Below are 12760 nucleotides of genomic sequence, written 5' to 3' on the forward strand. Positions count from 1 at the left end.
TTTTCATTCGCCCCTGATCTCAGGAATCACCCCTGAAGGAAAGAGGTAACTTTATGTCGTGGAATTTCATACCTCGACAATATAGGCATATCCAAAGGTTATTTCTAATTGCATTGGTGGAGAATGAGGATAATATCCACTATTCAAAGAGTCAGCAGAGAGACAGCAAGGATCCCAGAGGAGATTCTAACACCTTATTTGTGAGTAAAAGTACCCAGGGACCCCTGGGCATGTCAGGTTGTGGACTTGTGCCTAAGCAAAGATTCATAGAATCAAGGAGAAAAAGGAAGGGGCAGACTCAATGTCTTGCCTCAGGAGTGATAGACAGTAAAGATAAAGGTACCATGGAACACTGGGCATGAGCGTCCCAACCTGACTGAGTGAGTAAAGGGCCAAGTCTAGGGATAGTGGTGGTTGATAGCCATTCATATTCTTCCTATCCCTTCAGTCTTTCAGTGTGAGTGTGTATGAATTAAGGAAGTTAAGGATCAGGGGGAATAATTGAATCTCAAATTTAGAGCTGGAAAGGGGTTTATAGGCCATTGAATCTAAGCCCCTCATGTTATAGATTAGACCACTGAGGCCCAGAGAGATTAAGTGATTTGCCTAAAGTTACACAGGTAGCAAGCATCAGGACTGGGATTTGAGTGTCTTTTACTTTAAATCCAGTGCTTATTCCACCATACCACCCGCAGAGGGTAAAGTGGAGCTGGGAAATACACCTGCATATATGTTCATATGTATCACATATAGATATAAATCTATATATCCACATGTGTGTGTAGCAAGGAGCTATGAGGTTGGGGAAGCAAGGAGAGAAAAGGTAAGAATAGTTACATATACTTTTATGCATTTACGTTTTATATTTTTTGTATTTATTGATATGCATATATATTGTTTCCCTTGTTGGAATATAAGTTCCATGTTGAAGGCAGGGAACTATTATTTGTACCCCTAAAACCTAGCAGAATGCCCAACACATAGGCCCTTAAAATAAATGCCTGTTGTTTGGCTAACCGATTTAGGCATAAGATCATGTGCTAAGAGTATGCCCATGATCATAGTCAGGAATAGCTCTGTGTGGTTGCACTGTCCCCATGTTCCAGTGTCTATCATTATCTATCTGTCTATGTTCCTCTCTGTTTCATTTTATCAAATGAAATAAAGCAATTAATTAACATGGTACCTGGCAGGTAGTTGTGATTAATAAATGCTTATTCCTTCCTTGTATGGATGGTCATATACATGTGTTTTTCCATGTCCTCAGTTCATGTGGGTCTCAGAACCTGCACATACTTAAAATTCATTGCCTGTCATATTTGAGGATGGTTGGTGCCTTTGGCTGCCTTGGCCATAGGAGGAACATCCGGCTGGGGAGGACACAGGTAATCTTTCCAGTAAATAATCTGTGACAGGTCCCAACCCCAAGACTGTTGGTTTTGGAAGAGAGTAACGACAGGAGACATCCAGAGAGAAATTAACCCTGTATTCTAGGCTGAGTAGCCTTGACGGGACAGAGATAGCCACATAGCCATTAAGAGAAGGATCATTCCCTTAGACTCAGGGATCCAGGGCTCCAGGGAAGGGAAGGCTAGAATCCTTAATATTCTGCCGACAGTGGAACACAGACAATGACTCATAAAAGGGAGGTGGGGACAATTCTCCTCTGGATTTTCCTGTACTTTGTCCCTCTTGTTCTGGCTGTGTGTGAGAGGCAGCCTGGGAACTGATAATGTGAGCAGATTGTCTACTGCATTATCCCTGAAGCCAAAGGTTTCAAAAGGGCTGGTTTTAGTCTTGTTTGGTGTTTTGGTTCATTAGCACTTACTTAGGTTTTTGATTGGAGGAAACAAATGGATTCCTGTTTAAAAATGCTGGGATGTAAGCTCTTTAGCTTGTATCCCCAGAACCTAGCACCCTACTGGGCCCATAGCAGGTACTTAACATTTATTAAGCTGACTGATTGATTTAAGTCCCCAAGCATGTATTATGGACCCAAATTATATGTGTATATATAAATATATATGTATATGCATACATATGTATAAATATGTATTATATAGGTGTATACTGTATGCACACACACACATATGTATGTGTATATATGTAGATATAAACATAAAAAAATGGCAGGCAGTGTAGTGTAATGGTTAGAGGACTGACCTTACAATCAGATCTGAGCTGGGTTCAAGTTCTTCCTCTGACATTTATTAGGAGGGAGACAGTGTCACATAATGTCTCAGTGCTCAGCAGCTGTCTAAGAGTCAGCTAGGTGGCACAGTGTATAGCATGCTGGACCTGGAGTCAGGAAGACTCATTTTCTTAAATCTGGCCTCAGACACTTATTAGCTGTGTGACCTGGTCAAGTCACTTAAATTCTGTCTGCCCGAGTTTCCTTCTCTGCAAAGTGATCATAAAAGGACCTACCTTCCAGGGTTTTTGTGCAGATAAAATGAGATATTTGGAAAGTTACTGATTTGTCTTGGTGGAGGGAGTTTCCACCTTGGGAGCTCCCTATACTAATGAAGTCTTAGGTATGAACCAAATATATCGATATAGATGTTCAGATCACCAGAGGCAGACATGAAAATAACAGATGTGATGGTTGGGTAGTTCTGAGAAACTCTACATAAAAAGGCTGCAGTAAAACAAGTGTGTATTCTGTAATACTGAGACATTGTCAATGCAGAGATAATTGCAGTAGAGTAAAACAAATGCATGGTCTACGTGGAGAAAAGATAATGCTTCTGTAGCATTACGAAGTACGTACCCTCTAGCTTATACTTTCTCTCTCTCTCTCTCTCTCTCTCTCTCTCTCTCTCTCTCTCTCTCTCTCTCTCTCTCTCTCTCTCCTCTCTCCCTCTGTCTCTCTCCCTCCCCTCCGCCGCCCGCTTTCTCTCTCCCTCTCTCCCTCTCACTCTCCCTCTCTCCCTCTTCTTTGTCTCTGTCTGTTTTTGTCTCTCTGTCTCCTCTCTCCGTCCCTATCCCCTTCCTCTCTCTCTGTCTCTGTCTCTCTCTCTCTTCCCCTCTCTCTTTTCCTGTCCTCTCCTGTCCTCTCCTTTCTCCTGTCCTGTCTTCTTTTCTCGTCTCTTGTCTTCTTCTCTCTCTCCCCTCCCCCTTTCCCTCTCTGTCTCTGTCACTTTGTTTGTCTCTGTCACTTTGTTTGTCTCTGTCACTTTGTTTGTCTCTGTCTCAGTCTGTGATACTTTTTACCTACATACCAAGACTAGACTCTAGCTTGTGCCTGTTGCTGGAAATAAACCTGAATACTATCAGTTGGGATTCAAGGCGAGGCCTCTCCCAAAGGCCATCCAGGCACTGGTTATAGTTCTGGAGGCTATAGTAACATTCAATTGTTTAAATCTTAAAGCAGGCCTGTGCAAACATTAGCTATTTATTTTCAAACACCACCGTTTACCCATTTGCTGACACACCTTTGCATTCACTCTTGTGGAGGATTCTGATTAGGGCGATGGTAATCACTTCAGCTGACTGAATTCCAACGGTCCAATGGCTAAACTGAGGAGAAAATCCCCTCAGTGGACAAATGAAATAGAACGTTACAAGCTTTGCAGCAGTAGAAGATAGGTGATAAGCACTGATTATCTTGTAGACCCAGTTTGCCGGTATAATACATTTTATACAGTTCCCTCCCTGCAGAGGCAGTTGGTGGCACAGTGGATACAGTATCCAGTTCAAATCCGGGTTTCAGACACTTCAGACCTGGCTATGCCACCTGGAGCAAATCACTTAACCTCTGCTTACTTCAGCTTCCTCAACTATAAAATGAGGATGATAATAGTATCTACCTTGTAGAGTTGTTGTAAGGATTACATAAGATAATATTTTTTTTAAAAAGTGCTTAGTACAGTGCCTGACACATAGTAGGCAGTATATAAATATATAAATATTTATTCTTCCCTTCCCCCCCCCACCCCACATCAGCAGTGTCGTTCCCTCCATTACTGACACAAGTAATACGGTCATGGATAAATCACTTAACATCTATAGGCCTCAGTTTTTAATTCTTTAGAATGGGCCAATAATACCTGTTGTGTCTACCCTACCAGGCTGCTGTGAGATTCAAATTAGATAATGTATGTAAAATGCTTTGTAAACTTTAAAGCACTTTATTAATATATTTGTTATTATCTCATTCTTTTCCTATTGCTTGATAGAAGATGGAAAGGTTCTGATAGAAAGAGGTTTGGGATAAATAACTGTGCTGCTATTACTCTGTTTTATTTAATGTTCTGCAGACTATTGCACAGGCGTATAAAATAACTGCTTTTTATAGGTGAATAAACAAATTGGGTTATAAGCTCACCTTATAATAATAATATAATATATAATGATTATATATTATATTATATAATTATATATTATAATACTATATAGCATATATAATATATAAGACTCACTGAAAGGAGTCTTAGGTACAACTCCAGTAGAAAGGATGGTGGGGATGATCTCTCTCTCTGACTCTGTCTCTGTCTCGGTTTCTGTCTCTCTTTTTCATATTCCTGCATGATTTTGATTTTTCTTCTAGAACTCCAATTTGAAAGATTTTCATTCTTTGCCAACTGAGGGCTTATGAGTCCTTGATAGGTCAATATTAAAAAACTATTTCTATGTTTTTATGGAAAAATTTGATATTCAGGAAATTATGAGTAACAGTCCAATCTATGATAATGCTCTGGTTTGAGTACAGTTTATTGCTTGAGTTCTCAAGGATATTTTGATGTCTGTATTTGTAGTATGGGATACAAATGCATGCCTGTATTTGTAGCATAGGGATTTCTCACCTATCAGTACATGAAAGCTAATTTCTGATGTATAATTCTAGCCACTATGTCATGTTTTGCTAGGTATTTGGTATGTTTTTTTTAATAGCCTGTAGTGATAAGTTGCACAGTTTCTATTTTTCCCTTGCATCATCTACATCAATCAAATATGGCCTACCCTAAGGATAATCCTCCTGTGGCTTTTAGCGATGATGAACTAGTCCTCAATTGTAATCATAAACCCTGCTGTTTCCAGAAACAAATCCAAATTCCTTGGTCATTTGTTCAATATTTACTTAACAATCATTGACTAAGTCTATGAGGACATCACCCACAGAGGGGCTTTTGATTCCATTCTTGAGTCTTTGCCACTTTAGAAACCTCTTCTAGATAATACTGACTTCATTTGGTATATCCATTGGGGTTTACCTGTTGTTAGCCTTTGCTATTGCTTGGAGGAGCAATATTTTAATAGCTTATTTCAGAAGTACGTAGGTTTTTGACTGCTTCATGATGTCTGCTGAGAATATCTGTAAATCCTGTGCCTCCTTTTTGGTCAGAAGGGCTAATTTTTCTGTTGTTGCCTTAGGGTGTTTCATTAATATTGTATGGTTTTTGTTAGACTATTTTCCAAATCTTTTATGCCTTATCTTATAGTTCTAAAAGGGTACAATGAGAGTGGGATTGCATAGGTATTGGTTGTTTTGAACATGTACTTTCCGTTGAGCTTTTGATTTCAGGATAGCAATAAAGTCCCTTAATAGATTCATTCATAGCTTTATTCCTGATAGTTTTATGCTCTATTTAGTCTGTATAAGAAAAAGGTATTTTAAATATTGTTGCCATTTTTTTCCAGTCTGAAGTCTGGATTTAAGTTTGTAGCTTTCAACCTCTATCTATCCTTAGTGTGCATTAAGAATTTTGTAATTCTTGAGTTTAAATTGTATTGTGAGATTACAGAGCTGATTAACATGATTTCGGTGGAACTATATTGTTTTGTTTCATTTATGTATGTCAAGCAATTAACAAGATATTCTGGTTCAACTCCTTCCTTACCTTGGAAGACATACTTAGTTCCATTTAGGAGAAGTAATAACATATTTAAGACTAGGAAGAAACATGGGGTCATACTGTCTCCCTAAAAATGTCATGTTTTATATAAATTGTTCTTGATGTCATTGTCAGTAGCATATTTGAGGGAACAGTTTTCAGCATAGACATAAAAATACTCTAAGATGCTCAGGATGCTTGGGTATATTATATATGCATATAATGTATCTTAACATATGTATATGTAATATATATCACAGTATAACAGGTATATCATATATTATACATTATACCATATTATATTATAATACATAAATACAGAGACAGAGAGAGAGAGAGAGAGAGAGAGAGAGAGAGAGAGAAAGAGAGAGAGAGAGAGAAACAATGTGTACAGAACTAAGTAAAAGGCTTTAAAATGATCCATAAAACCAGTTTGACGGTTAGTTTGTTCTAGGACAGCTTGCTGAAATATTATTGACTTAATAGTAAAATTGCTGTTTACATCTGTGGGACTTTTTGACATACCATTTTTACTCCTTAGATACCATATTGTTTTTTTTTAATGTGTATAGAATTTTAAAGTAAAACAATCTGTGAATGCTTTATATTGAGTATATAAACTCATCATTGGACTATTTGGGGAAGTCATTGGTGTTATCTTTTGGTATGAGCTATATGTTATCTTCTGTAAAGAAAGTTGAGATCAGACTTATTTCTGAGGGGAAGCTAGCAAATTGATTTGCTAGTAATTCATGTGCCACTGGGAAGCATTTGATCCAATAATTCTGAATCCTAATCTGGCCTCAGTACTTTTTAGTTTTGCAAAGAAGATAAGGTTTGAATCACCTTGTTTGACTCCACTATCCTATATTAACGAAGTACAAGCTTTCTGTTTCTTCTTTGGTCTAACTTGCATTTTTATTGTCTTGGGCTTCAGTCATGTAGATGTCCAGAATTTTTCTACATCCTCTTTCTTTACTGATTGCTTTGCAAACCTCTATATTAAAGTTTTTGACTGACATTTGAATTATTTTGTTCTTCACACTGCTTTGACTCCTTGATTTTAGCTTTTTAACTTTTGCTTTGAATTGCTAATTAAAGGAATCTAAGACTTCAGATAAACTTTTATTTTCCGGATTATGCCAAAAGTTTTTTTTCTCTGTTTCTAACTGAGCAATATTTCATTCATGTTTTCTGCTGCATATACCGCCTAGATATTGATGTAGTCTTCTAATGCCTTTTCACAAGTCTTAAATAGGCCTCGTAAGTCACTTCTGCTTGGGTGGTATTTGATTCCTATCCCTAGGAGTAGTCCTTTGTAGTAGTCCTTCTGTAGTACCATTTGCCATATATACTGGTATGTTCATAATATAGGTATTAGTTGTTTTGAACATGTACATTCTATCAAGCTTTTGATTTCAGGATGGCAATAAAGTTTCTTAATATATTCATTCATAGGGGGGTCGCGGGCGCTTCCCCGGCCGCTAGGCTGGGCTGCCCGAGGAGCCCCCGGAGCCGCCTGGGGGCCTCCGCCGGCGCCGCCGCTGCCTAGCGGGTTTGACGGAGATAGATGAGGAGCCCGCCCCCGCGCGAGGGCTGCAGAGCGGCGGGTCCTAGCGCCGCCCGCCGCCCCCTGGCGGGCCGCCCCTGCAGCCCGCGGCCCGAGCGGCCTAGCCCTCCCAAGCGCGTCCGGGACGCCGATGGCAGCGCGCGGCCTGGTTCAGGTCCTAGCTACCGCGTGTCTCAGTGCGAGCCTGTCCTGCCTGAGCTGCTGGGCCCCCGGTGGCCGCGGCTCGGCTCCTCTGCAGCTTCTGGGGCGAGGGCCGCCCTACAGTAGTTCATTTTCATCACATTTGTTCCATCAAAGCCCAGTCATTATGTCAGCTTCAAATGGTGCTGATGAAAATTCCCACAACAAGGCTCGGACATCACCTTATCCAGGTTCAAAAGTCGAACGTAGTCAGGTACCCAATGAGAAAGTGGGCTGGCTTGTTGAGTGGCACGAGTATAATCCTGTGGAATATACTGCAGTCTCTGTCTTGGCTGGACCCATGTGGGCAGATCCACAGATCAGTGAAAGAAATTTTTCTCCAAAGTTTAATGAAAAGGATGGACATGTTGAACGAAAGAGCCAGAATGGCTTGTATGAGATTGAAAATGGACGACCTAGAAATCCAGCAGGTCGGACAGGACTGATTGGCCGGGGACTTTTGGGACGTTGGGGCCCAAACCATGCTGCAGATCCCATCATTACTAGGTGGAAAAGGGACAGCAGTGGAAATAAAGTCATTCACCCTCATTCTGGGAAAAATATCTTACAGTTTGTAGCAATCAAAAGGAAAGACTGTGGAGAATGGGCAATCCCAGGGGGGATGGTGGATCCAGGAGAGAAAATCAGTGCTACCTTAAAACGAGAGTTTGGTGAAGAAGCTATGAACTCCTTACAGAAATCCAGTGCTGAGAAGCAAGAGGTGGAGGAGCAGTTACACAAGCTCTTCAGCCAAGAACATTTAGTGGTTTATAAGGGATATGTGGATGATCCTCGAAACACTGATAATGCATGGATGGAGACAGAAGCTGTGAACTATCATGATGAAACAGGTGAGACAATGGATAATCTGGCTCTGGAAGCAGGAGATGATGCTGGGAAGGTGAAATGGGTGGACATCAGTGACAAGCTCAGGCTTTATGCTAGTCATTCCCAGTTCATCAAACTTGTGGCTGAGAAGCAAGGAGCTCACTGGAGTGAGGACTCAGACCCGGGCTGCCATGGATGATGGCTAAAGAATCTCCATGTATATTTCAGGTCTTCAAGTGAACAGTGGTGGAGGGCACGGAAGGCAAATTAGAGAGGGCAGGTCACCTATTTGAATGGTTGTTCTATTCATTTCTGAAATTGTATTTGAGTGTTTTTGGGTCATGGGTATGATAGAAAATAGAGTGGAATGCTTAAAGAGAAGAAAAGCTTTCTAGCTAGGAGAAGAGGAATATAAAACGTAGTCTTCTGTACATGTTATATTTAGCCATGGCTTAAACCAAATTAAATTACTGCTGCTTTTTGAAGACTTGCAGACCTAAATAAAGACATGACTGACTGAATGAAAAAAAAATATATTCATTCATAGCTTTCTTCTTGATGGTTTTATGCTCGATGTATCTAGCCTATCTAAGAAAAAAGATATTTTAAATATTGCCTCCATCTTTTCATTTTGAACTCCATATTCAAGTTTGAAGCCTTCAACCTTGTGTTCAACTCCTGAAATGTTTTTATGCTTTCCATCAACTACTGTGGCAAGATGAAGTTGTTTATGATTGTTACCGAAAAATCAGCTTTGAAAAAAATTACTCTGTTTTGGTATAGTTGGTCTGCTGGTTGGATTCATGCCATGAAACTCAAAAAGTGCTTTTCAGAATTCCTGTCCAAGTACATCTCTCTCCTTTTGAAAATAATCAGATACCTGCATTGTTTTTTTTTTTTTTGCCATTTATTTAACTATTTCTATAGTTTTTGTTAAGGAAAGATTTTTTAATGACTTCGGGCTCTTCACTTTTTCCTCTTTTTATTTTGCTAACTCCTTGTTTTTAATTTTTTGTAAATGTTATATATATATATATTCTTATGGATAGCCTGTACTGATTGACAAAGCATTGTTAAATGAACTGGAGCTGGGAATGCCATTGACAAAAAAATACAATGAATTCCTTGCTTATAATTGGTAGGATCTGTTTCCAATTTCATTATGATGTTAGTTGGTACATAAACGTTCATATCTTCAGTCCATTATTAATGTTATTCTCAGTCTTCAAATCTTGTTTGATGGAGATCATGTAGAAGTAATCTTGGTAAAAATTGCTTTCCTATTATTCTTTGACATAAAATGTTCTGCATACTATTGCCTAGGTGGATAAAATAAATATTTTTTGCCCATTACCACAGGCAACTTATTTTAATAGACTGAGTATCATTGCCAATTGAAAGGATCTGATTCTTCAAATTAGTAACCTTTTCTTAGCTCACTCCCATTTATGAATTTTTCACAATATATTCCGTGAAAAAACATTCCTTTTTTCTTTCCCTTGCGTTACCACCCCACTGCAACTGCCCCACCCTCCAGGCTGGGGTGGTTATTTAACTATGAGTGAGGAAGAAACTGGAATTTTTGGTGATCACTCTTTAGTTAGATGTTTTGTTTGAGGTTCTGGTCTTTTTAGCATAGCTAATTGCTGCATTTATCCAGGCAGAGAAGCATTTTTTTACATCCATCCTTTAAACTTTGAAGTTGTACATTTAAAACCTCTGGTTAGTAAAGTTTGCTTTTATCATATTATATGGTCTGTGAATGCTTCATTGCATTTTAGCCGCTGAGGTTAAATGACTGGCCTGACCTGGGTTAGACCCGGTCCTTTAATATTGATGTGGTTAGTAGCACATAATCCCCAAAGCCAGGTCAGTCATAAGGAATTAGGGGTTGTGGTGGAGTAGACATTAATGGCAATTCACCTTTCGATACCAATTAGCATTTGGCTGGGCCTTTTCTAAACTTTAGGTAGAAAGGCATCCAAATTGCCTACTTGACCCTTTAAAGCACCAGTCCAGCACAAACCATTGGAGTTGTTGCCCAGGATACAACACACTGAGAGATGCCTCCAAGGAGACAGGAGAAAGGACAGTAGAAAGGAAGAAAAAATGGAAATGGAAATGGAGGAGGGAGAGGCTTCCCTTTGGATGACAGAAGCTTCTGGAGCATGGACATTTTCTGGAGGAGTGGTTCTAGCATGGCCACCGCAAGAAAAGTAAAGCAAATGTAATAACAGGGGCGCAAAGCAAATGCTGCTCCCAACACAACTGTTTTCACTCATTTCTCAGAAGCATTTAGCAGACAAGACAATTCGGTCCAAGGTCCAAGTCCAGAGGATACATTGGAGGTGAAGTAGTCTTTTAGTACAACTACAATGGAAAGCGATCTAGTAAAGGAGGGGGAAGAGGCAGGGTCATTATCACAAAGGCAACAAGTACTAGGAGACCTTCTTACTGAAATTTTATTGATTGCTCTGTGGGAGGGTAATAGTTGTGTTTGAATAGCACATGCGGTCCACAGTAACAGCAGGCCAGGATGATTCTAGTGGCTCAGGTCCTCACTTGAGGGGTCCTTCCAAATAGTGTAAAAATGTTTTATTGGTGTATCTTATTTTTACAACATTATTACTTTCCAATAAATTTCCAGTCTAAATAGTACCCTTTCTTGGGTAAAGAGACCAGAAAAACTAACAAAAAATTAAGCAAAGGAGTAAGGGAACATGTATTTATTAAATACCTACTATGTGCCAGGTACTGTGCTAAGTGCTTTATAATTATTATTTCATTTGATCTTTACAACAACTGTAAGAGGCAGATACTGTCATTATCCCCATTTTATGATTGAGGACAGACAGAGGTTAAGTAGATTGCCCCAAGTCACACAGCTAGTTCTCCCTTCCACATCATGGGGTTAGGGGCTTGATGCCCCACAATCTGGAAAATCTGTGTGAAATTTTTTGGCCCTCCCTTCATGCCAGAGAAAAAGTCTGAATTTTTTCTATTTCTTTTATGTTGTGTTTATCATACCTTATTGTAAAATTTGGGTTGAGTATTTGACCATAGGCCATGTGTGGGTCAATGTCAAGGATTAAAAGTATGAAATAAATATGAAAATCAAAAGTGCCCTGGAGGAGGAGAAGGCGAATGTGCAAAGCCATGCCCCTAGTGATAGGAGGCAGGCTGAGTTGTTATATCTCTAAAAAGCGTTGGAGAAAGTCACCATGTGGAAGGGATAATTGTAGTAAATATCTGAGGCTGTATTTGAACTCAGGTCTTCTAACTCCAGACTCAGAGCTCTATTCATTTTGCCACCTAGCTGCCTCAAAAAGCATCTGATAATATGTTTACAACTGACAAAAGTATGTACCATCCTGTTACCATAGTCTACCACCTCCCTACCAAGAAGAAGAAGATTCACTCCAATAGGAGTCTTCTGAAACCAACATTGGTCATTGAACTTAACTGAATTACGTTGTATGAATATTGTTTTCAGGGATGTTTTTGTAGTCATCGCAAGTATTATTCTCTCTTCACTCTGAATAAGTTCACACACCTTCTCATTTTCTCTCACCTTCTGTCCCCATACTTGTCATTTCCAATAGTGAAATGTTCCATCATATTCATGTGGTACAGTTTGTTTAGCCATTCTTTAACTGATGGATATCTACTTTATTTCTACTTTTTCTGCTACAACCAAAAACACTGTTCTGAAAATTTTGGTCAATATGGAATCTTTCTGTTATTGACTTCCTTGGTGTATATGCCAAATAGTGAGATCATTGAGTCAAAAGGAATGAAAAGTTCGGTGACTTTTCAAGTAATTATCAAGTATTAAAAATTGTTTCACACAATGGTTAGATCAGTTTATAGCTCTACCAACAGTATTGCTTATATGCAAATCATCCTACAACTCTCCTCACACTGACCGTTCTCATCCTTTTTTAAAACCCATTTTTGCTAATTTAAAGCTGAAATATCTTGTGGTTGTTTGAACATTCACTTCTCTTTGGAACATTCTTTCATGAGGATGTTGATGGTTTACATTTCTTTAGAAAACGGTTCATATCCTTTAATCTATATGATGCTGTAAGTATTTAGGATGCAAAACAGAGATCTAGTAAAGGTTCCAAGCCAAACTGTTTTTGAGTGTTAAGTATGTATGTGTCTTTGGAGATACATAGCTACCCTACAGCAATACTATAAAGCTGTTTACTAATAGTGATAATGTTTGCTTAACCCCTTTAGAAGTTAGTACTAAGTGATGTCAGTGAAGTTGATGAGGAAGCTGTGATAATTTGCCTCTTGTTTCCTGAAGTAAGGAGAATCTGTAGTGATGATTTTAGATAAT

At 39.1% G+C, this 12760-nt stretch overlaps 1 protein-coding gene across 1 annotated transcript; it reads left to right on the top strand.

The window, feature by feature from the left end:
- The first annotated feature begins 7523 nt into the window (after window positions 1-7523).
- Window positions 7524-8933, top strand: LOC118850658 (ADP-ribose pyrophosphatase, mitochondrial-like). Its single transcript, XM_036760225.1, has one exon. It carries the CDS (start codon window positions 7535-7537, stop codon window positions 8609-8611), a length of 1077 nt encoding a protein of 358 aa, XP_036616120.1. The 5' UTR covers window positions 7524-7534; the 3' UTR covers window positions 8612-8933.
- The last annotated feature ends 3827 nt before the right edge of the window (window positions 8934-12760 follow it).

This window comes from Trichosurus vulpecula, chromosome 5, assembly GCF_011100635.1.
Source record: "Trichosurus vulpecula isolate mTriVul1 chromosome 5, mTriVul1.pri, whole genome shotgun sequence".
Taxonomy (NCBI): Eukaryota; Metazoa; Chordata; class Mammalia; order Diprotodontia; family Phalangeridae; genus Trichosurus; species Trichosurus vulpecula.